General features: G+C 37.9%; 2 protein-coding genes across 2 annotated transcripts; one reads left to right on the top strand and one right to left on the bottom strand.

Annotated features, from left to right (window-relative positions):
* The first annotated feature begins 1,321 nt into the window (after window positions 1–1,321).
* On the top strand, window positions 1,322–17,177 carry LOC110161271 (toll-like receptor 13). The gene is made up of 4 exons (XM_055151045.1): window positions 1,322–1,387; window positions 4,632–7,176; window positions 14,521–14,638; window positions 16,072–17,177. Exons 2-4 carry the CDS (start codon window positions 4,683–4,685, stop codon window positions 16,310–16,312), a joined length of 2,853 nt encoding a protein of 950 aa, XP_055007020.1. The 5' UTR covers window positions 1,322–1,387; window positions 4,632–4,682; the 3' UTR covers window positions 16,313–17,177.
* Window positions 17,178–19,108: 1,931 nt separating this feature from the next.
* Window positions 19,109–21,462, bottom strand: ccl20b (chemokine (C-C motif) ligand 20b). The gene is made up of 4 exons (XM_020926009.2): window positions 21,307–21,462; window positions 20,484–20,586; window positions 20,141–20,218; window positions 19,109–20,044 (listed from the first exon to the last, which is right to left on the bottom strand). Exons 1-4 carry the CDS (start codon window positions 21,383–21,385, stop codon window positions 20,005–20,007), a joined length of 300 nt encoding a protein of 99 aa, XP_020781668.2. The 5' UTR covers window positions 21,386–21,462; the 3' UTR covers window positions 19,109–20,004.
* Between the last annotated feature and the right edge of the window lie 2,765 nt (window positions 21,463–24,227).

The raw sequence follows: 24,227 nt of genomic DNA, 5'->3' as shown, positions 1-24,227 counted from the left end.
ACCAGGATTGTCCCAGTTTATGATTTTAAATATTTGGTCACCCTGAGTTAAACGCCTATAAAACATTAACCATTATCCATTTATTAGTTAGTGAACAAAGTTAGGCATCAAAATGATACATGTACAATGGTAAAGGCATTTAATTAATCAAATTTGACTTATTCAGCACAATAAGTGTAATTCAGTAATGCCTTGGCGAGCTACTTGGAAGTGGGTGGAGAGCTACAGGTTGGAGACTTCTGGCTTAGCATCAGATTTTCGATACTGACAAATCTAGACTTACATGCTAAAAGCAGAGCAGATGACAAAGGATTTCTCATCTTTCTGCATCTTTTCATTCATTTCTTGCACAAATTTATGACACAGTTGATCATTTTTGCGAATAAAATAAATAAATTAAGAAATAAATCAAATAATTCAACTCATTGCAAACAACATGTAACTTCTCTTGTATATGATATCCTCCAAAAATAAAAAAAAAATAAAAAAGTCTCAAACAAAAAATGGGAACTTCTAACTTCTTATTCCTTTAGGGCCAAGAGGAAGTTAGATAAAAATTGTGGTCAACTAAAGGAACTCACATTATTGGGTTATTATAGGGTCTGCCCAATGCTATTCTCCATAGACTCCATAGAGATGTTATTGCTTTGTCTGGAATGTTTCACAGTATGGCATTAAATAAACCCTTCTATCTTCATAGGAGACCAAACCAGACCAAGTTACAGGTCAGATCTGTGGAGAGGCAACCGGCTCACAGTCAGAATGTTTGTTTTTCTAGGTATTTTTGAGATATAAAGCCATGTAATTGAATAAATGTAAGGTGTATAATGTCATACAGTGGAACATTCCAGGCAGAGCAATGACGTATCCATAGAAACAAGAAGGTGATGGACCCTCCACCTGAAAAGTTACATATAAAATTAAAGAAGATTTTTGCCCCATGACGGACATTCACTCTTAGCTAAAAATGTTCAAATGGCAACCGCAGTGTTCAAGACTACAATGAAAATGAAAAGAAAGTTCCAGAGTGTCTTTCTTAAATCACTTCAGACACTAGCAGACAAACATGGCAGGAAGTGGGGTCCAACCACAAACATCTCATGCTGCACTACTGGGTTGCAATTTATCGAACTAATGCATTCAAAATCAATATTTGCAAAATGAGTCTCTGATTAACCCGAAACTAAATGTCATCTATCTGTCTATCTTCGGTTTTATAGTTATATTTGCTTGCATGGTAACAATAACCTCATAAAGCAGTGAATTTTTCCTATCAACATGCATCGTTTTTGTTTCACTTCCTTAAAATGTGTCCATAAGTCATTCGGGTGTATGAAGCTGACACTAGAGACCGAAGAGACCAGGCACAGGAAAAAAGCAGAAAAAAGTGAGTATAACATTCCAGTGCTAATATGTGCTGTGTTTGCTACTACTACAACTACTGCTACTGCTGCTTCTCTAGTTTAAAACCATTAAATTGGCTGTGACAGTAAGGGCATCTGGTTTAAAAATCTGCCAGCTGATTGAAAGAATTTTGCACAATTTTGTATTTATTTAACCCTTGTGCACCCCTTTAAAAATAGTTACACCTGTGGTCCTTCGTGACAAAAGAATACCACAATATTTTTATGCAGTGCAGATTTTTGTCCAACTTTTTTTTTATATCAGTGTCTTTATTTACTTTTTGCTCTAATCATACATACAAAATATGATATAATATTTTGAAATTTTAACACTTCAAATGCCATTTTTGACAGCAAAAGTCAAAAATTTTTGTGCATGAAAAAAGTGAAAGAGATGGATTATTTCTATATTTTTCAAATCATTTTAATTTGTTTGTGTTGGGGTTATCAGAGAGTCATAAAAAAGTGCCAACACTGATTTTTACATTCTTTTAGTTTTTGCACAAACTCAAATAGTTATACCCGTGGTCCTTCGTGACAAAAATCGACAAAGAATACCACAATATTTTTATGCAGTACAGATTTGTGTTCAACTTTTTTATATCTTTGTCTTCATTTACTTCATCTCTAATCATACAAACCAAATACAAACGGCTTTCTATTGACATAATCTTGCAATGGAAGATACACAGATACAGACACTCTTTTAAAAAATGAAGATAAGAAAATGGAAGAAAGTGATTGTGTTTCTGGTAGAGGGGTTACTTTGTGGAACGGGAGTAGAAGCGGTAGAAGCCTTTAAAACAAAAAGAGTATAAAGTGTAGAACTTTGGAATTAATGAATTATGCATTCAGTTTTGTTTGTTTTAATAGATAATTTTGTCTCTTATATGTACAGTGAGTGAAGTTGAAGCTTGGACCCTTTCTGTCATGATCCATGTAGTTGTGGTCTATGTTTTGTTTTTGTAGCAGTTAAAATAAAAATAAAAAAAGGAAGGAAGGAAGAAAAAAGGAAGATACAGAGTGAAAAGGGAATTTAAAAAAAAAAAAAAGTTCAAAAAGACACTAAAACTAAACATTTTGAAGAGTTTTCAACACCAAAGAATGAAAAATTAATCAAAATGTAAAAATACGGTGGCAAAGTCATTTTGAACGGAAGTCAATGGGACAAAAATGTACCGAAGGACCACAGGTGTGATTATTTTGATTATAGACCATTCAATGAATGTGATCTTGAAACAAAAAACAGAAATTAAAAATACACACACACACAAAATACAGAAACTGGCCAATTTTGGTGCTATTTGGTGCAATATTGCCAAAGTTAGGCAAAAAAGAAAAGTTGAGATGTATAAAAATGCACCCGGGGGTGCAGGAGGGTTAAAGATGTACTGTGTAACTTTTCTGATCCTTTAAACTTGGTATTGCTTGTACTGCTCAACAGTATGGGACTAAATGTATATATCTCTATGGAAACCAGAAGAAGCTGCAATTAGGACAAGATATCAGTCAGAGCTGTGGAGCTCCCACAACAAATGTTTTGATCCTCGGGGCAAGACACTTAACGATCCTTGCCCCCAATGTTTACAAAAGTGCCTTGAAGGTGGAAAAGTGCTACATAAAAATGTGACAGAGCTATACTGTGAAATATTCAAGTAAAGCAGTAACCATGGAGATAAGCAGGTGGTGGACCTATGAAAGATTATTTGTTCCATCAGATTTTGAATTTTAAATACCACTGAATTTCTCACTTTGATTTTTTTAACTCTGAAAAATCATGTTTGAATTATTTAGATTTTTTATATGTATTTTAGTTGCTGAAATTTTAAGTGTACATTTTCAATATGTTAAAAAAAAAAAAAACAATTTCACCACATATATTTTCAAGCCCTCAAATTCAACAGTCAAAATTCAAAGTGTAATTTTCAAGTTTTCAAGTGTATTTTTATTTATTTTTTTAAACTGATCATGTGTGAGTGAGGAGAGAAGCTGTTTCCTATTATCAGAAGTGGGAACTTGCAAGTAGTGACTTGGACTCGAGTCAGACTTGAGTCACTATTTTAGGACTTGAGACTTGACAAAATGACAAAGACTTGGGACTTGATTCAGACTTGAGTCCAGTGACTTGAGAAGACTCAATGCTTCTCCTAAAATATATATATGTTTTTAGAAAATACTTTTCTCTTTACAGTTGATAAATGCAGCGCTGTGATGTGGTATCCTGAAATGTACTACAGTAATACACAGTACTATGCAGTAATATACAGTACAATACAGTAAAACAGACAGAACTACAGAGAACTACATGACAGAATTACTTCTTTAGCACTTCTGAATTCTTTTTATTCTGACCATAAAGATTCACACCAAGATCTTGTCAAGACATAAAAAGGAAAAAATTGCATTTCTACAACCCTTCTATAAATAATCATATATCAATATACCATGACTTTTTAAGTACTATTTAGTTTAAAATTCATATGAATAGCACACATCTAAGCTATATTTGGTATTTTGGTTTAAAGACTTGAAATGTCTTGAAGCTCAAAGCAGACAGCTTGGACTTGACTTGGATTTATGGGCCAGTGACTCGAGACTCGACTTGGACTTGCCTGTATTTGACTTGGGATTTCACTCGGACTTGAGGTCAAAGACTTGAGACTTACTTGAGACTTACAAAAAATTTACTTGGTCCCACCTCTGCCTGCTGGACATTTTTAACTGTTTACACTTAAGAAATAAAAGAGATGAGGTTTTGATGAGGCTAATTCTGACCGATCAAATCACTTCACTGCACCACTCCGTGTTTGTTGGTCGGATCACTTTGGATCAATTGCTTAGGCCTTGTTGTACAGCTTGAAAATATTTGTGCTGAATATTTTTATTTTCATATATATATATATATATATATATATATATATATATATATATATATATTTTTTTTTTTTTTTTTTTTTTTTTTTAAACACTTTGAAAATGTACACTTAAAATTTCAGCTTTAAAATTTCAGATAAAATTCTAAATAAAAATAATTGAAACATGTTTTTTCAGAGTTAAGTGAGAAATTCAACAACATTTAAAATTCAAAATCTGATGAAACAAATATCTTCCATATGGACCCCTCATCTTAAATCTTACACATTAAATTGTGCACTTTCATTTTTGAGTTCATGCAAATATGCTGTATTTATAATTCCTCTTACTGTATTCTTTCTGCTTTGTTTTTAGCACCGGTTTTCGATTTAAGTGGGTGTTTGGTGACACTGCTACTTCTCAGAAATGGGTCATGAATACCAAAAATCACTTCAAAAAATTCAAATTTTTCTCTTGCTGTTAAATATTCAGAGTTTTGTGGTACAAGGCTTTGCGCTGAGGGATTGTCGAATCAGTCTGAATGTGTCTATTTGTGACAGTGGTAATCTCGCACAGGTCCCTACAGATATTCCTCCAACAGTGAGAGGCATTGACTTGACCGGCAACAAAATTTCCAAAATACAAGTAACAAATTTCATAAATTTTCCAAATGTAACTGAGCTAAAACTAGGGAACAACCAAATTTCTAGTATTGAAAAAGGTGCATTTTCACATTTAATCTCCCTCAGAAAGTTAGTTTTGAACAGGAACAAGCTTACCACACTTGTCAATGGCGTTTTTGACGGTTTGGGGAATCTGACAGAGCTGCTGATAACTTACAATCATATCACAATAATCGAACCCAATGCTTTTAGACCACTTAGAAAACTCAAGGTTCTGAACTTCTCTGGAAATAAAGTTTCCACTACTGAACAGTTAAGTTTAATTATAAAACACACGCCACATTTGAACGATTTAACCATTAGAAGCATACGGATGTCGTCTTTTAGGTCGTCTGAATTCGCAAATAAATCCACTGAACTGAGACTGTTAGATATTTCTGACAATCCTCTTAAATTTTTTCAGATAACCACAAATGCTTTCCCCAATCTGACATGGTTAAACATTGGAAATCCACCACAGAAGCTCATAATGCTTTGGGACATTCCAGATAAGGCTATGGTCGCTCGCGTTGACACTCTAGATATTAGCAGATTACAGGTGAACTCTAGCCAAAAAATGTGGGATTTGTTATCAACTTTTAACACCTCCTTGACTTCTCTGCGCGTGGATTCAGCACGTTGCAATCTGGCAACGCTAATAAACAAATCTTGCTCTATCCCAACTGTTTCTACATTACAATTACGTCAAAATAACTTACCTCACATTCGTTCACGTTTATTTAGCTCGTGCTCAAATATAACTGAAATTGATCTAAGCATATGCGGAATAAAGGGAATTGCAAATGACTCTTTTATGCCACTTTCACGATTAGAAATTTTACGTCTTTTTCGCAATAAGTTAACCGAAGTCCCTCAAGCAATAAGGACAATATTATCACTTAAAGAATTAGACCTTAGAAATAATTCAATTGAGAATTTAGGGTGTTATGATTTTGCAAATTTGGTCTATCTTAAACAACTTAGCTTGCAATGGAACAAAATTACATCTTTACAAAAATGTGTGTTTCAAAATTTGCCAAGGTTACAAGTTTTGGAGCTGCACAGGAACTTCCTTGCAAAACTTAACAATGCATTCCAGACCTCTTTGCCCAGCTTAAAAGTACTGCGTTTGTTTAATAATTCACTGGCAACAATTAAAAAGGAAGAATTTCGTGGGTTGCCGGCTTTGGAGAACTTGACACTGGCTCAAAATAACATACATATATTGGAAAAGGGTTGTTTTTCTGGTTTGAAAAGCCTTCTGAATCTTCAACTTGATGAAAATGACATTCGCAGTGACACACTGGACGGTTGTTTCAAAGGTTTGGTTAATTTGAGAAAGTTAAGCATTGGGAAAAATCGCATCACCTATACCACTTCTTCTCCTCTCAAAAATCCGCCATTTTTGTATCTGTCAAGTTTGGAAAATTTGGATTTCCGTTCCCAGCATATCAGAGGAAAAGGTGCACTCCCATCCAACCTCCTTGAAGGTTTGACCAACTTAACAGCGCTCGATTTTGATAATATTAACATTGTCGACATTCCAGAAAATTTTTTTAACTACACGCCTAAACTGGACTCATTGGATTTGAGCGCCAATGATCTAATGGACTTTTCACCTTATGTATTTGCTCCAATCCGCAATCTTACAAAACTTAGAGTCACCAGTACCAACCTGCGCGCGCTTGATTTCCTGATCAACGCAAAACTGAAAAAACTAGACTTCCTTCAAGCTCGAAAAAACGCATTTTCCGTCATCACGGAAGACATTATCAAGGCTATACCTAGTATTAGATATGTAGATTTTCAATATAATAGTTTTACATGTAATTGTGACAGCATGGATTTTATCAACTGGATTTTAACAAACAACCACACTCAGGTATTTGACGCTTATAATTTTAAATGTTACTACCCACCCCAGAAAAAAAACACTAAACTTCTAGACCTCAACGTGCAGTCTTGTATAGTAGATTATGCATTTATTTGTTTCGTATCTACAACATGTTTTAACTTGGTATTCATGATTATAGTGTTCATTTACCATTTCATGAGATTTCAAATAGCCTATGCCTACTACCTCCTCTTGGCTTGGCTTCTCAATACGAAACACAAAAACAGGAAAGCCCCAAATCAGTATGACGCATTTGTGTCATATAACGTCCATGATGAAGCCTGGGTCTACAGAGAGCTGGTCCCACATCTGGAGAACGATCAAGGCTGGAAGCTCTGTCTGCACCATCGGGACTTTGCACCAGGTAAAATATGTTTAAAGTCATAGTCATGTAACTTTTTAGTGTGTTTTTCCACTAGGGGTGTAACAATATCCAAGTCTCATGATACGATATCACCATGGTATGAACCTGACCTCATGGTACGATATTTATTGCGATATTGTGGGAAAGATCACGATATGGTGGGGAGTCTCATACTGTTAATATGCTACTTTTTCCTCTTAAAATGCCTTGACAAGACTTAATCCAAAAAAACTAAGACTTAAAAATGCTTAGAACTGTTATTACTTCTTGTAGTCTGCACTGAAATGGAGCAAAGGATTATCATCTATGTACCGTATTTTCCAGGCTATTAGGCGCTCTGGATTATAAGACGCACTGTCATTAAATGGTCTATTTTCAAACTTTTTTCACAAATAAACCACATCGGACTTTAAATGAAACACAACAGTTCGATGGGTCAGTGGGACTTTGTTTGGCGCGTTCACGGTGACTCTGGGCTTTGTTCGGTTGTGGTACACTGGGAGGGTGCTGTCTGGCACCGCTGGATTGTTGGCGTGTTTGCAGTGACTCAGTTGTTCAGTTGTGGTTCAGAAAGGCACATTAGACTTGCTTTTTCGGTTCGTTCCTCTGTTCCGCTCCTCGTCCGCATGGAGTGATGAGTGTGGCTGCGGGTGTGTTTCGCTGCGCGGTCACTGTCTGCTCCGTGCGTGTTTGTGTGCGTGTTTGCGTGCGCTGCGGGTGGTGCGGCTTTGTAGTTTACTGAAGTCGTGCTGAGACACCCGAGTGGATTCGTGTATAGGGCACCCTGGATTGCGGGGCGTGCAGTCGTTTTTTAATGGGGTTAGAGGCTTAAGAGCGCGCCTAATAGCCCGGAAAATACAATAGTTCTCTGTCTTTTTTTTAGCTATTGCTGCACCCTAACTCTTTTAAGTGAAGAGACTTGTAATTCGATATATTGTGATGGTCCACGATATTATTGTGAGAACTTTGACGATACGATATCACAATATTTCGGTTATTGTTACATCCCTATTGTCCACTGATCAGAAGGTTGGTGGGTTGTGTAAAACATAATCGGTAGAGCAGGCAGACCCACTGACCCACAGGTTGGCGATGCGATTCTAGCTTCCACAGATGAATACTGTTGTTGTGTCCTTGGGCAAGACACTTAACCGACCTCGCCCCTTGTGTCTGCGTACAATAATGTATGAATGTGTGTGTGTGTGTGAGTGCCTTGAAAGAAAAAGCAGAAGCGCTGTATCAAAATGTGACCATTTACCAAAGTGAAGGGCACGATTCGATGGAAATAGAAAGTTAAAACTATATTTCAGTCTCCATGGAGATAGATATGTTTTAAGCCAACATTTCCATAGAAACAAACAAGACGAGGCTCTCAACTTGACAAAATAAGAGTCAGGTTTGTGGAGATGCAAGCCCACAGTAAGGACGCATGTTTTTCAGTGCAATAAACTACACTTTGAACTTTGTACGTTGTTGTGTCATGTGAATATTATAACAAATCAGAACAAACATTAGTATTGTGACAGTTAAAAAGCTGTAGAGTTCTGACTGGGTGCTTTTATTGAAATGCAGTAGATAGGACTCAAATGTGAAAGACTAAAGACTTCCTCATAATGTTCTAAAAATGGATAGCTGTTTGGGTGGTCCTTTTTGTCACATATCTTGTAAGTTGTTTGCTTCACATGACATGACAAAGTTTCAAATTCTCTTTCACATTCGAGTTTCATCCAAAACTACTGCATTTAAGTGCTGTGAAACTGAAAAAGACTTGACACCTACACTCCCACGCTCTCACAACCACATTTCACACAGAGCTGCTAAACAGGACCTGTTTGGGATGTAACAATAAGCGAACTATCCTGATATCGTATTGTCAAAAGTCTCATAATAATATCGTGGGTCATCACAATATATCAAATTACAATCCTTATGGTGATTTTAATGTCTTTCTTCTTTGGTAAATCACTGTGAATTATTTACAAATGAACTTGCCTTGCTGATTCATCACCCGGTTTCACTTCGTACAAACCATCTGACCTCGCAGCATTGGGATTCGTTCACTCCATGGTAGGAGGGTACTTTTCTCATTTAAAAACTCACACTTCTGGGGTTTTTGCAAACTGTCTAGTGTATTCGATCCCTGACCTAGTCACTGGAGAGAAATGAAACTGAGCTGAGGCTCTCGGTGGTGCCAGCCTGGCTACCATGGTGCAGCTTTAGGTAAAAAACACAGGCAATCCTCTGGTGTTTTCAGGGTGGACTACATGGAAGAAATAGCTGTTATTTACCCCGTTTACATGAGAGCTTTAATTCCCATTCAAAATAATTTAATTCCTAATACTAATTAATTTTGCTTTAAAAAGACCATGTGAACACTTAATTCCTAATGATTATTCAGAAATAAACTTATTCGGAATTACATTTAAATCCAGATTAACTGGTTGGTTTATTCCGATTTTAAAACAGAATTCATTTATTCTGTGATCACGTAAACGTTTATTCCTCTTAAATAATAATTCCAGTCGTTCAGCTCATGCGCGTTGGATCACACATCTGATGCAACTATGCGCTGCAATATGGTGAAAAATGTTTGTATCATGTTTGTGTCCCTGAATCTCTGTTTCTCTTTGCCTGTGTAACTGCGAAAGGTACCGAGTTCCCTGTTCACACCGCGAGCCGTCCTCATTCCATGTTATCGTCATAAACTCATAAAACAGCAGCATGTGGCCAATAATTTTGCACAACTCACCGCACATCAGCCCGGAGCAGAAGCACTGAGTCTACGTAACAGCGGTATATACATGGGAGCACTCACCATAGCGCGCAGCCCCTCCGTGGTCTTTTGCGATTCTCCGAGCGGGTTGGTCAGATCCACAGGTTCTGTCCTCCATGTGCTGGGTCCAGACGGGGGCGAGCAAGACCAGTGGATTCGTGCGGCGAAAGTGAGAATGCGCTGTGGACTACAGGTGAGGGCGGGCTGCTCCTGTCCTCCGTGCTCCAGGGCTGCGACTGGTTCCGAGGTGGTGCAAAACATCCAGAAATTAGCGTGAATCCCGTTTGGTTCATTATATCTTGTTCTGAGCGTCCGTCCTCCGCGCTCTTAGTTCTTCCCCGGGGAAAGTGCTTCTCAGGCCGAGGCCCCTAACACCACTCCCCGGTCCAGCTCAATCGGAGCTGCTCCCGCTGGTTCAGAAGTCTGGGTTCGGACTGTTCCCCCGCCCATAAAAACTGAGGAACAGCGGTACACATCCCCACGGGAAACAACAAATCAAGATGACTAAAAAGCTGGCAGCAGCTCAAGTGTGTGTTTTCTTCCGGTTGACGTAAATACGTTCACGTCTCTGTCCAATCAGAACCCTTCCCCACCACAGACAGATGTAAATAAAGCAGATTTAACGTGTTTCCCATGTAAACCTTAATTCATAATTATTATTTCCATGTAAACTAGAAAGGAGAATAATTGAATTACAAATTAATAAATACGGAATAATTAAAGTGGAATTTAAAAAAACACTGAGACCTTCATCCACCATTAGTTAACACTAAAATTGCCAAAAAAAAAAATGCCCAAAAAAAGAATGGTGTACTGCTATTAAAACAACATACACACAGTCAAAAAAAAAAAAAAAAAAAAAAAAAAGACAAGTATTTAGCATTTTCACAACAAAACAACAAAAATGAAGCACTTAAATTAACCATTTTCAGTTATAACAAAACATTTCTGGTTTGGTCTTTGTGGTTTTAGGCTTTAGCGATTTGCATTTTTTAACTTCTCATTTTGGTTTCTCATTTCACTTTTAACAGTTTCTCTCAAAACAAATTTGGCATAAAATGAGGAAATGAAAACGCCCAAAATTGTGCCACTGTTACTTTTAAGCCAAAACATGAAGAATCTAAGCTGATCAAGGGTAAAATGGAAAATATACATGCCACTTGCTTCCTGTTCAAGAGATCTTATCTGTGGCTGCAGTTCTGTAGTTTGTCCTCTAAGGGGCGCCACAGTCTCATTAGTTATGTCATTAGTAAGTGTAAGCATAAATATATTTAATATATATTATATTTATATATTTATATTTTTATAGAGGAGAATATCACAAAATCTCTCTCAAATCTCTCTCTTTTTTTTCTCTCTGTCTGTCTCTATCTCATCTTTCCATCTTTCTCTCTTTCCCTCTCTTTCTCACATTTTCTCGCTCCTTCTCTCTCCCTCTCCAGTCTCTCTCTCCCCCTCTATTTCATCTATCTATCCATCTGTCCCCCTCTTTCTCTCTCTCTCTCTGTCTCTCCTTCTCTTTTTGCCTTTCTCTCTCTCTCTCTCTCTCTCTCTCTCTCTCTCTCTCTCTCATCTATTTATCCATCTTTCTCTCTTTCCCTCTCTGACCCCCTTTCCTCTCTCTATCCCCCTGCATCTCTTTCTCTCACTCTCTTTCTCTCTCTTTCTGCCTCACCTCCTCTGTCTGTCTTTCTTTCTCTAGCTCATCTATTTGTCCATCTCTCTCCCTCTCTGGCCCTCTTTTCTCTCTCTACCCCTGTGCATCTCTTTCTCTCACTCTCTTTCTCTCTCTCGCTCTCTCTCCTTCTCTCTTTTCCCCTCGATCACATCTCATCTATCTCTCCACCCCCCCTCTCCCTCCCTCTCTGCTTCTCTTTCTGTTTTTCTCTCTCTATCTCATCTATTTATCCATCTTTCTCACTCTCTCTCTCTCACTCTCTCACCCTCTCTCTCTACCTCTCTGGACCCCTTTCTCTCACTATCCCTCTGCCTCTCTTTCTCTCTCTTTCCCCTCTATTGCATATCTCTCTCTCCTTCTCTCTCTGTCTTTCTGTCTGTATCTCATCTATTTATCCATCTTTCTTCTCTCTCTCCCTCTTTGCCCCCCTTTCTCTCTCTAGCTCTCTCCTCTCTCATTCTTTCTCTCTATATCACATTTATTTATCCATCTCTCTCCCTCCCTCTCTGCCCCTTTCTCTTTCTTTCTTTCTTTCTTTCTTTCTTTCTATTTTTGCATCTATTTATTCATCTTTCTCTCTCTCCCCCTCTCTTTCTATCTCTCTCCTCTCTCATTTTTTCTCTTTCTCGATCTCATCTATTTATCCATCTCTCTCTCTCTTCCTCTCTGCACACCCTTCTCTCTCTCTCTCTCTCCCTCTCTCATTCTTTCACTCTCTGTCTTTCTCTCTATATTGCATCTATCTATCCATCTCTCTCCCTCTCTCTTTCTCTCTCTCCCCTCTATCACATCTATCTCATCTCATTTTTCTCTCTCTCTCTCTTTCTCTCTCTCTCTCTCTCTCCTTCTCTCTCTCCTCTCTCTGTCTTTCTCTCTGTATCTCATCTATTAATCCATCTTTCTCTCTCTCTCTCTCTCTCTCTCTTTCTTTCTCTCTTTCTTTCTCTCTCTTTCTCTCTCCCTCCCTCTCTCTCTCCCTCGCTGGCCTTTCTTTCTCTGACTATCCCTCTGCCTCTCTTTCTTTTGCTCTCTTTATTTTCTTTTTCGCTCTCTGTCTCCCTCTCCTTCTCGCTCTCTTCCCCCCTTTGCCCCTTCCTCTCTCTCTCTCTCTCTCTCCCCCTCTCTCCTTCTCTCTCTCTCTCTTTCCCTTCCTCTCTTTCTCTCCCTCTCTCTGTCTCTCTCGCCTTCTCTCTCTGTCTTTCTCTCTCTATCTCATCTATTTATCCAATTCTCTCTCTCTCTCGCTCTCTCTCCTCTTTCTTTCTCTCTGTATCTCATCTATTTATCCACCTCTCTCTCTCTCCTTCTCTCTTTCTTTCTCTCTGTATCTCATCTATTTATCCACCTCTCTCTCTCTCTCTCCCTCTCTCCTTCTCTCTCTGTCTTTCTCTCTGTATCTCATCTATTTATCCAATTCTCTCTCTCTCTCTCGCTCTCTCTCCTCTCTTTCTTTCTCTCTGTATCTCATCTATTTATCCACCTCTCTCTCTCTCCTTCTCTCTTTCTTTCTCTCTGTATCTCATCTATTTATCCACTCTCTCTCTCTCTCCCTCTCTCCTTCTCTCTCTCTCTCTCTCCCTTCTCTCTCTTTCTCTCCCTCTCTCTGTCTCTCTCGCCTTCTCTCTCTTTCTCTCTCTGTATCTCATCTATTTATCCACCTCTCTCTCTCTCCCTCTCTCCTCTTCTCTCTCTCTCTTTCCCTTCCTCTCTCTTTCTCTCCCTCTCTCTGTCTCTCTCGCCTTCTCTCTCTGTCTTTCTCTCTCTATCTCATCTATTTATCCAATTCTCTCTCTCTCTCGCTCTCTCTCCTCTCTTTCTTTCTCTCTGTATCTCATCTATTTATCCACCTCTCTCTCTCCCTCTCTCCTTCTCTCTCTGTCTTTCTCTCTGTATCTCATCTATTTATCCAATTCTCTCTCTCTCTCTCTCGCTCTCTCTCCTCTCTTTCTTTCTCTCTGTATCTCATCTATTTATCCACCTCTCTCTCTCCCTCTCTTCTTTCTCTCTGTATCTCATCTATTTATCCACTCTCTCTCTCCTCTCTCTTTCTCTCTCTGTCTTTCTCTCTGTATCTCATCTATTTATCCACCTCTCTCTCTCTCTCTCTCCTCTCTCTCTCTCTCTCTCTCTCTCTCTCTCTTCTCTCTCTATCTCTCTCTATCTCTCTCTCTCTCTCTCGCTCTCTTCTCTCTCTTTCTTTCTCTCTGTATCTCATCTATTTATCCACCTCTCTCTCTCTCTCTCTCTCTCTCTCTCTCTCTCTCTTCTCTCTCTCTCTTCTCTCTTTCTTTCTCTCTGTATCTCATCTATTTATCCACCTCTCTCTCTCTCTCTCTCTCTCTCTCTCTCTCTCTCTCTTTCTCTCTCTGTATCTCATCTATTTATCCATCTCTCTCTTTCTCTCTCACTCACTCACTTCTCTCTCTTTCTTCCTCTCTTTCTCTCTCTCCTCTCTCTTCTCTCTTTCTCTCTATCTCATCTATTTATCCATCTCTCTCTCTCTTCTCCTCTCTCTCTCTCTCTCTCTCTCTCTCTCTCTCTCTCTCTTCTTTCTCTCTGTATCTCATCTATTTATCCATCTTTCTCTCTCTCTTGCTTCCTCTCTGGCCTCTTTGTCTAGCTCGCTCTGTCTCCTTCTCCATCTCTCTCTTCCCCTCTTCCTCTCTCTCTCCTTCTCTCTGTCTTTCTCTCTGTATCTCATCTATTTATCCATCTCTCTCTCTCTCTCTTGCTCCCTCTCTGGCCTCTTTGTCTCGCTCGCTCTGTCTCCTTCTCCATCTCTCTCTTCCCCTCTTCCTCTCTCTCTCCTTCGCCCCTTCCTCTCTCCTTCTCTCTCTCTCTTCCCTCCCTCCGTCTCTTCAGTGACTGTAAACAGATATTTGTTATTCGACAGGGAGGCCTATAGTGGAGAACATCACTGATGCCATATATGGAAGCAGGAAGACTCTGTGTGTGATCAGCAGACGATATCTACAGAGCGAGTGGTGCTCCAAAGAGATGCAGGTGGCCAGGTAATACACAACTTTAATCTGATTGCTTTTCTTTTTTCTTTTTTTTTTTTTTTTCATTGACCAAAAACATGTAAACCTATTTGAATTTAAAAAGTGAGTGAGTGCGTATACATTTTATATTATTTCATTACAAAATATATTATAAATTCTTTTGTGCACTCTTATATATCCTGCTTTTACAATGTCAATGTCTACTCTTCCTTTACTTAAAGTTGGACTATGTAACTTTTCTGGTTGAGGATCTGCCGCCTGCTTGTCTCCATGGAGATCTGATGCTTTTTTGGAAATGTTACTTGCCATTGAGATAAGTAAATAACGCTCGCTCGCAGAAATAATGCACGTTTTTCAAGGTATTTCTGAGCAAAAGAAAAAGAAAACCAAAAAAATGCAAGAATAAGTTTTAATGCCATAGTGTGGAACATTTCAGGTAAAGGAATTGTATCTCTATGGGTTTGAGCAGGTGCCAAAACTCCCATTGAAAAAATTACACTGTGCACTTACATTAAACACATCTATCTATCTATCTATCTATCTATCTATCTATCTATCTATCTATCTATCTATCTATCTATCTATCTATCTATCTGTCTGTCTATCTATCTATCTATCTATCTATCTATCTATCTATCTATCTATCTAGTCTATCTATCTATCTATCTATCTATCTATCTATCTATCTATCCTCCTATCTATCTATCTGTGTCCCTCTCCTTCTCTCTTTCTCTCTTTCTTTCTTTCTTTCTTTCTCACTACCTCTCTTTCTTGTCATCTTCCTCTCTCTCTCCCTCCCTCCTTCTCTCACTCTCCCTTTCTTTCATTACCACCCTCTCTCTCCCTCCCTCTCTTCTTTTCTCATTCTCTCTCTTCCTTCCTCTCCTCTCCTCTCCCTCCCTTCTTCTCTTTCCCTTCCTCTCCTCTCTCCCTCCTTCTCTCCCTCCCTCCCTGCTTCTCTCACTCTCTCTTTCACAACCCTCCTCTTTCCCTGCCTTCCTCCATCCCTCCCTCATCTCTCACTCTCTCTGTTTCACCACCCCATCTCTTCCTCCCTCCCTCCCCGTCCTTCTTTTTGTTGCACTCTCTCTTTCTCCTCTCCTCTTCTCTCCATCCCTCCTAAATAACTCTCTTTCGCTACCCCCCTCTCCTTTCCTCCCTCCCTCCCCCTCTTCTCTCACTCTTTCTCCCTTCCTCTCCTCTCCCTCCCGCTTTTTCTCACTCTCTCTCTCTTTCACTACGCCCTCTCTCTATGACTTTCTCCTTCCTTCCCCCTCCCTCTTCTCTCTCTGTCTCTGCCTCTCCCTCTCTCTTTCTCTCCCTCCGCCTCCAACCCTCCCGCCCTCTTTCACTCTCTCTCTTTCTCTCTCTCTCCTTCTTTGACCCACCTTGCCTCTCCCATCCCTCCCTCTCTTCCTCCCTTTCTCCCTCTCTGTCCACAGTTTCCGTTTGTTCGACGAGAGGAAGGACGTGCTGATCCTGGTGTTCCTGGAGGACATCCCGTCCGCTCACCTGACTCCGTATCACCGCATGAGGAGAGTCCTGAAGAGCCAGACGTACCTGAGCTGGCCCGGGACCGGACCAGAGACTCAACTGTTCTGGGAAAAACTCCGAAAAGCTTTAACCTGCACCGAGTCGAAAGCGGCGGACAGACTCCTGCTCACTGTAACAGACGAAGAATGAGACACATCAAAGCAAAACTGACTCTTGTGAGCTTTAAGTCATGTTATAATGCTCTGCTCCACCTTGTGATGTCATGTAGTGGTAGTTTTCAAGTTAACAGCTCCCGTTTAACTTTTGTTCCGTAGAGATCGACATTTCCAGGGCTGTAATGATCCAAAGTGATTCCAGTGAAGGTGTGTGGAGTTTAAAACACAGTGGAGCACTTCCTGTATTACCACGTGACATCACAAGGTGGCGTTGGTGGAGTGTTAAAAATACCTTGGATAGCATGTGTTCCCTCCACAGATCAGACCTGTAACTTAGCTTGTCTCCATGGAGATAGATTAGTTTAATGCAGCGGTGTCAAACTCAAATTCACAGAGGGTCAAAATTTAAAACTGGGACTGTGGGCCAAACTAAGTATTTCATGGAAAATTTCATCAACATCTGCATGTTTTCTCTTCTTTCGAGATATGTCTTCTTTCTTATTAAAATAAATGTTTAATAATAGTTTTGCTTAAACATTAAATCCAGAACAAGCAAAATATAAAATAATAACACAATTTTAAATAAATAATACATCCCATCACTAATACATGTTTGATATGATCTCGAGGGTCAAATATAATTATATCGCGGGCTAAATCTGGTCGGTGAGCCTGAGTTTGACCTGGTTTGACATTGGTTTAATGCAAAACTGTGGAACATTACAAGTCTCACTCTTTTTTATGGGAATATAGTTCATGTTTTATAAGTACTAAATCTAAATCTTACCTTTCTTTTAATTGTGTAACTACTGTGATTTTTTTATTTTTTTATTTTTTCATAAATATTTAACTCAAATTGTGTAAATAAATAAACTGATCTAAATAAAAACTAAAAATTATATTTTTGGGAGAGTCTTTGTTCATTTCAGTTTGCATTAGGGTGTAACATAAAAGTTAAATAATAGTTTTGCTTAAACATTGAATCCAGAACAAGCAAAATATTATAATAATAACAACATTTTAAATAAATAATGTTTCTATAGCCGATCTGTAGCCAGTGGGCCAGCTCTAATACATGTTTGATATGATCTCGCCGGCCAAATATAATTATATTGTGGGCTAAATGTGGCCCTTGGGCCTGAGTTTGACATGTCTAGTTTAATGCAATGGAACGTTAATGGAACATTACAAGTCTCATACTTTTTGTTTATGGGAATATAGTTCATGTTTATAAGTACAAAATCTAAACCTTACCCTTCTTTAAATTGTGTAAATACTGTGATTTTTTTTTTTTTTTTTATGGGAGCTCTGGTGCAGATCTGTTTTTTGTTTTGTTTTCTATCATAAATATTTAACTCAGATTGTGTAAACAAATACACTGATCTAAATAAAAACTCACTGATTAATTATATTTTTGGAAGAGTCTTTGTTCATTTCAGTTTTGCATTAGGGCGTAACATAAAAGTTTAATGCAGAAATAAGAAGTGAGGACAGAGATGCGGTTTTACGAGATAAGCACCAGTACAGTACATCTTTATGTTTTTAAGTCTGACCTGTTCTTCCATCTCAACTTCACAGACTCACGTGAATATGACAGTTGGGTTAATCCTGGATTATATTTTGTGAAGTGGAAAATTATCGTGACTTCTCCCATACGGAGGACTCGACCAACAAGAACTCAGGTGATGACTAACGGAAAGAACAGTAAGCGTTCTTTGAACTCTGACCTAAATAACTGAAAGTGTCAATGCAGTTACAGATTTTTTATTTTTTTTGCATCAACTCGTATTACTTATTGCTTCCAGGTCCGTATGTTGTAATCTTAAAGGTCCTAAATTGACTTTGGTGAGCTTGAAGTCATGTTATAATGCTGTTACCTCCTCAAAAACATACCTGGAGTTGTGTTTTGTTTCATTCAACATGTCTGAGTAACAATTTATTATTAGTCTGTCTACATCTTCAGAGCTCAAAACGCTCCACTCCACCTTGTGATGTCATGTGGCAGTAGTTTTCAAGTTGAGAACTGCCTTTTACCGTTTGTGCAGTAGAGATTGTAACTGAATTTGCACAAATGATTCCAGTGAAGGTGTGTGGAGTTTAAAAATACAGTGGAACACTTCCTGTATCATTACATGACATAACGAGGTGGAGCAGAGTGATTTATGTTTGAGTAAAATCATTAAATATGCAGGGTTTGTGAGTTAAACATGTGTGAATGAAACAAAACACAACTCTAGGCTTAGACTTAGACAAACTTAATCGATCCACAAGGGACACAGTATCATATAATAGCAAAACGTAAAGAATTTAAATAATAAATTCTTAATAAGTAGCAAAAAAGAAGCAGGTGTATGTTTGTGATGAGGAAACAACCTTATAAAAAGATCTAAAAATATCCTAATCTCTCTCTCTCTTTCTGCTGACATAGATTTGGTTTCTTCGAAAGCTCCTGGCTGCGCTCAGACTCTGAAAATGTGAGAACTGTTTTCTTCTGTTGCTAGAATGCACCACAGATGAAGCCTGCGGGAATCAGTGTCCTACAGTTAATTAAGGTGGTTCAAAGTCTTGGAAAAACTACTCTGCAAAAAACAAAATCTAGTCAAGTTGAGATGACTTGAAGTGAGAAAGTTTGATCATGATTTGAGTCAATTTCTCTCGACAAGTACATTTATCTGCCAGTGGAATGAGACTTTTTGTACTTAAGATAGGAAAATACATCTTGCTACACTTAGAAAGAAACCTAAAATAAGAAACAAAATCAAATGTTGCTTGAATGAATAAAAACACACTTATTCCATTGGTAGATTTATTCATTTATTTATTTACTGGGTCTCCATTAGTCTTTAGTGGGGTAAAGACTTTTCTTCCTGGGGTCAAAGTTGGCATAATTTACAATAAACTGTTCCAATATAATAACAAAAAAGTTCACACATAAGTTCATACAGTTCCGTTCCATAGTACTACACTACACAACACTACTACAGTTATAATATATCCAATAAATGACAATGCATAGAAAGTGACTAAATATAATTATGTACAATTTCCAATATATTTCTTTAACATTTTCTTAAAACTTGGTTCATTTTTGTGAATGGTTTAGGTTTGGGGGAGCGTGTTCCAAAGAAGCTTTGTACAGAACAGTTCTTTTCAGGGTAGTGGAAGTATAAACTGTCCCTGTGAAGTTAGATCATTTCACTTGTCAAGTTGAATATACTCAAATTAAATAAAATGTTCTTAATTTAAGTCATTTTAACTTATCTAGATTTTTTTCCAGTGTAGAATTGAAACTAGTATCGAAATACTAAAAAAGTCACTTCAACTGGACAGAAATGAATCGTTCCAGAACTTTTCTATCTAAACTCCGATCTAAAGTCAAATACAATGTGTAAATTAATTGAATATTTTACTGAAGCCTATTATTACAGTACAGAAATTAAACCAAGTTACACCTTTTATAGTTCAACATTATTGCTTTACTTTACATTCACTTAAGTGAACAATACAAAATCACTGCATCCACAGTTTACATGTGTTTCTATCCAAAATTAAATGTCTTGTACAGTATTACAAATACTACTAAAGCCTGTTCATAAAATAGAACAATACACAATGATATATATATAAAATATATATACACACACACATAAATATAGATTTAGATATAGACAATTAAATAGCAAGCTGAGTATAGCTGAGTTCAAATATTTAACATGAGTGTTGGTTTTATTGCTTCAGGACCTTTGATTCTTGCTTCCTCCTCTCACTAAAACAGAAAAGAAAACACAGTATAAGTACACAGTTCACATCTTTGTACTGCACATAATAACTCTGTGATGTGAGTGAATATAAAGGGACTTACTCGACACACTGCATGCCTCTCTGGGTCTGGGGGGACAGGGGGTCTGCGCACACAAACCGGCCGCTGCTGTGGTGGAATCTGTGGGATAATTAACAACCAAAGTTAATTAAAGTGTCCGGTTTTAAGTTCAAACTAACTAAATATTAACTGCATCCTACAATATGTAACACTTGGTCGAGTTATTTGTCATCTGCTGCTATGGAGTATGGTGCAAACTGAATTTCTAGTACAATTTACACTTTAAAAAAATACAAATAGTGGACGTTTTAGTATTACTTCTACTGCTACTACTGCTGCTGCTATTACTATTACTACTACTACTAATACTAGTTGAAATACTCACATGACGGCGTTGATGTCACAGTTCTTTTTCACGGTCTGGATGCTGTAGGCCAGCAACCTTTTACATGGCAACGGTCTCTTGGTGTACTTCAGACAGCAGCTCCCTAAAAATACACAAAACAGGTCAGATCAGTCAGTTTCTTTTTTTTTTTTTTACAGTAAACTACAAGTACAACAGATCTACTACTACTATTACTTCTTCTTAGCTTATACTACCTCTGCAAGACCTGCTGCTACTTTCAATACTACTACTACTTTTAGACTAGTTGGAGGAATGCAGTGTATACACCATGACTGCAGACTTCTAGGCTATTACTACTACTGTTACTACTGCTGCTCTAACTACTACTACTACTGCTACTAATACTACTTCAACTACTGCTACTATTACAATTTCTTAGCTTGTACTACAACTGCAAAGTCTGCTGCTACTACTACTACCACTACTATTACTACTACTTTCTGAAAACCAGACAAACTACTAAGCACAGAATGAATACTACTACTACTAATACTACTGCTGCTGCTGCTACTACTACTAATTCTAATACTACAACTACTACTACTCCTGCTGCTGACTACTACTACTACTACTACTACTACTACTACTGCTGCTGCCTACTACTACTACTACTTCTACTACTATTACTAATACTGCTCCTCCTGCTGCTGCTACTATTACTGGTACTACTACTAGTACTACCACTGCTGCTACTCCTACTACTACTACTGCTACTGTTAGAAATACTCTACAACAAACTCACTTGTAATTTCACTCAGATGATCTAATCCAAAGTAGCATAAAAGTAGTTGGTTGTACTTACATGACTGCGCTGGAGTGATGAACTGGGACAGGAGCACCAGTGAGCAAAGGCTCAGAAGAATAAACTTGCTGCTTGCCATAGTTTTTCAGGTATATTTCTCTGTTGTATTTCTGCAGTGAGCTGTAGTCTCTTGCAGGTGGAGGAGAGATAGTGACTGTACCTGGAGAGCTGTACTGTTTTTATACTATGAAAGCGGGAAAAACCCAGAGCTGAAACACTGTTGGACCTGAGCCAGGAAGTTTCAAGGCATGAGCTAATCAGGTCAGACAGCATTTTGTTTATGGACTCAAGTTCTCTATATTCAAATTAATTTACATTTGGTTCAGAATAGTGGAAGTTGTGAAATTTGCAATGAGTTTTAATGTGCAATACCTATATATAAAAAAATAAAAATAAAAAAAGATCTAGTAGTATAATGTGTGTACTTAAATGTGTTTTGTATAAATTCCAACATTGCAAAGTATGCAGTGGTGTAAATTAAAATAAAAATAATTAAATTTAAAATGTAAAATAAAAAAAATATATATTTAAAAAAAAATAATTAAACATTTTAAATATATATATTTTTAATTAAAATTAAAATTAAAATTAAAAAAAATTAAAATTAAAATTACTAGGGGGAAAAAAAGTAGAGAATGGTCTCAAGGTGAAATAACTGAACCAACCGTACCATCTTAAGTGTGCCAAATCTCATCCAATCCCTAAACTAAACAGGGTTGGGCCTGTATAGTAATGATTAGGAAACCGTTAGTAATACCAGGTACTCTAGTGTTCTTGGGCAAGACACTTCATTATTAGTCTGTTTACATCTCCAAACCTCAAAATCCTCTGTTCCAACTTGTGGTGTCATGAAGCGATAGTTTTCAAGTTAACCTAAAGGTAAAAGGTGGCTATTCAGTAGAGACGGGCAATTCCAGGGCTGAAATTATCCAAATGAAAGTGTATGGAGTTTAAAAACACAGGGGAGTACTATTTGTATTACCACGTGACTTTAGAAGGTGTGTGTGTTTAAAATGTGTAAATGAAACAAAATAAAACTCCAGGTGTGTTTGTGATGAGCAAACATTATAGCACAGATCAGAAAACAGTGTAATATGAGCCCTCTAAAGTTCATTTTACTTTGATCATTTATCCTTTTATTTATGTCTTTCTTAAAGCACTTGGTGTAATAATTCATACATAATTTAAATAGACTCAAATAGACTTGACTCACCTTTTGTGATCACATGTCTTAATCTGATCCACCTTGTAGTAACTGGGGAAACCCTTTGGAGAAAATAAGATCTGGGGTTACTTTTGCCTCATTAATATTCATAATGCACAGGGTGAGCTACAAATAAACATTGGTTTGTAAATGTGTTTTGATATATATATATTTGATATCCACAAATGCAAAAAATAAAATAAAAATTACATTTGGAAACTGAAAATTCTGTTTGTAAAATGTGATTTGCATTTGTGGATCACCAATCACACAAATTCACAGATTTCCTCAGTGAATTTTTTAGACATTGTTTTTGCGAAATCCACAAATCCAGGTACTTTATGTATTATAGTTTTACATAATTTAAGCATCAATTTATGAAGAAATGTTGAGAATCAAAACTTTTAATCAAACCCCTGCTGAGCGTTAACAGGCACCATTTGCTTTGTACTCTTGACATTTCTTGACCCTGATAAGGCTGAGCTGTGAAGTGAAAGCTATTTCAGGAGACTTCATGCTGAAGCTCATTGAGAGAAGGTCAAGGTTTTGCAGCGATGTGGACAAAGCAAAGGGTGGATACTATGAGGACTTGAATAAAAACTACTTGAGTGAGGGAGTTGAGTTATTTCACTCAACACCCTACTCAACGTCCAGCGCTCTCCTAGAGACACGTTGAGGAGCTCAGTCACACAGGAGGAGCCCAGAGTAGAGCCACTGCTCCTTAAGGATCTAGCTGAGATTCAGGCTGTCCAGATGAATCCTGGACGCCGCCCTGGGGAGGTGTTCATGTCGGACCAGGAGGAAGGTCTGGGAAAAGACAGAGGACACGCTAGGAAGTGTTTGGGGTGAGGGAAGTCTTGGAGTCCCTGCTCAGACTGCTGCAGCTACGACTCAGCTCCGGATAAGCAGAAGAAGATAGATGGATAGAAGTAAGATATCGGTGTAATCCCATAGCACGACACATAGCAAAAGAACTATTCAATGTTGTCAACTGGACACACGTTAACACAATAAAACAACTGGACAAAGAATAAAATTTTGATTTCCCTGTTGTCAGTAATACATCTCTAGGTGCTCTTATGTAACCTAACCTTGGCCTATCATATTACCCACTAGGAAATGGGCTAATGTTCCCACAATAAGTGCCAAAACCCCTATTCATTGTCATCTTCTTCGCAAAGATCCAAAACTCTTTCCTCGTAATCCAAAGCCAAAAATTTATGTTGTAATCTGATCTGAGCTTTGTAGCACTGACAATGTGAGATTCAAGCTGTTTCATGCACAAAGTAAAGAAATCAAAACAGGGAAGCCATGTTTGCATATCTCTAATCTTAAGTATTCTTTGTAAAATGCATTCACTAAAAGCTGTTTACGTTTTTCGCAAGAGCAATTCGGCAAAGAACATGAAAGATACATCCCCTAATAAGCTTTTAAGATTTGCACAGTTATGTAAACATCAAAGTGAATACATGTTTATACAAGTTTCAGTGGTGCTGTCAAATAGTATGATCAATTGTAAGTGGAATCTAAGTGCGTATTTAATTCATTCATATGGAGGCGCTGTTTCTGAAGTTTATTTCATGGGGGCGACTCCCCACAGATCTGAACTGTAAAGTGGCGTAGTACTGTAACCTGCTTGTCTTCCTCATGTACTCTCTATTGTTGAATATTCTACACAAAGCAATAAGATTTCCTCGGAGACAATTCATTACCAGAA

The sequence above is a fragment of the Boleophthalmus pectinirostris genome, unplaced genomic scaffold (assembly GCF_026225935.1).
Source record: "Boleophthalmus pectinirostris isolate CB_2022bp ecotype Guang Dong unplaced genomic scaffold, ASM2622593v1 HiC_scaffold_15, whole genome shotgun sequence".
In the NCBI taxonomy this organism is placed as follows: Eukaryota; Metazoa; Chordata; class Actinopteri; order Gobiiformes; family Gobiidae; genus Boleophthalmus; species Boleophthalmus pectinirostris.
This window is presented reverse-complemented; position numbering and strand designations above follow the sequence as displayed.

Coding starts and splice junctions, on each gene's coding strand:
- ccl20b (XM_020926009.2), bottom strand. CDS start 21,385: ATGGCAAGCAGCAAGTTTATTCTTCTGAGCCTTTGCTCACTGGTGCTC. Junction 20,587..21,306: donor CATCACTCCAGCGCAGTCAT/GTAAGTACAACC, acceptor GTGTATTTTTAG/GGAGCTGCTGTCTGAAGTAC. Junction 20,045..20,140: donor AGAGGCATGCAGTGTGTCGA/GTAAGTCCCTTT, acceptor TTTCTGTTTTAG/TGAGAGGAGGAAGCAAGAAT.
- LOC110161271 (XM_055151045.1), top strand. CDS start 4,683: ATGGGTCATGAATACCAAAAATCACTTCAAAAAATTCAAATTTTTCTC. Junction 7,177..14,520: donor CCATCGGGACTTTGCACCAG/GTAAAATATGTT, acceptor GTTATTCGACAG/GGAGGCCTATAGTGGAGAAC. Junction 14,639..16,071: donor AAAGAGATGCAGGTGGCCAG/GTAATACACAAC, acceptor CTCTGTCCACAG/TTTCCGTTTGTTCGACGAGA.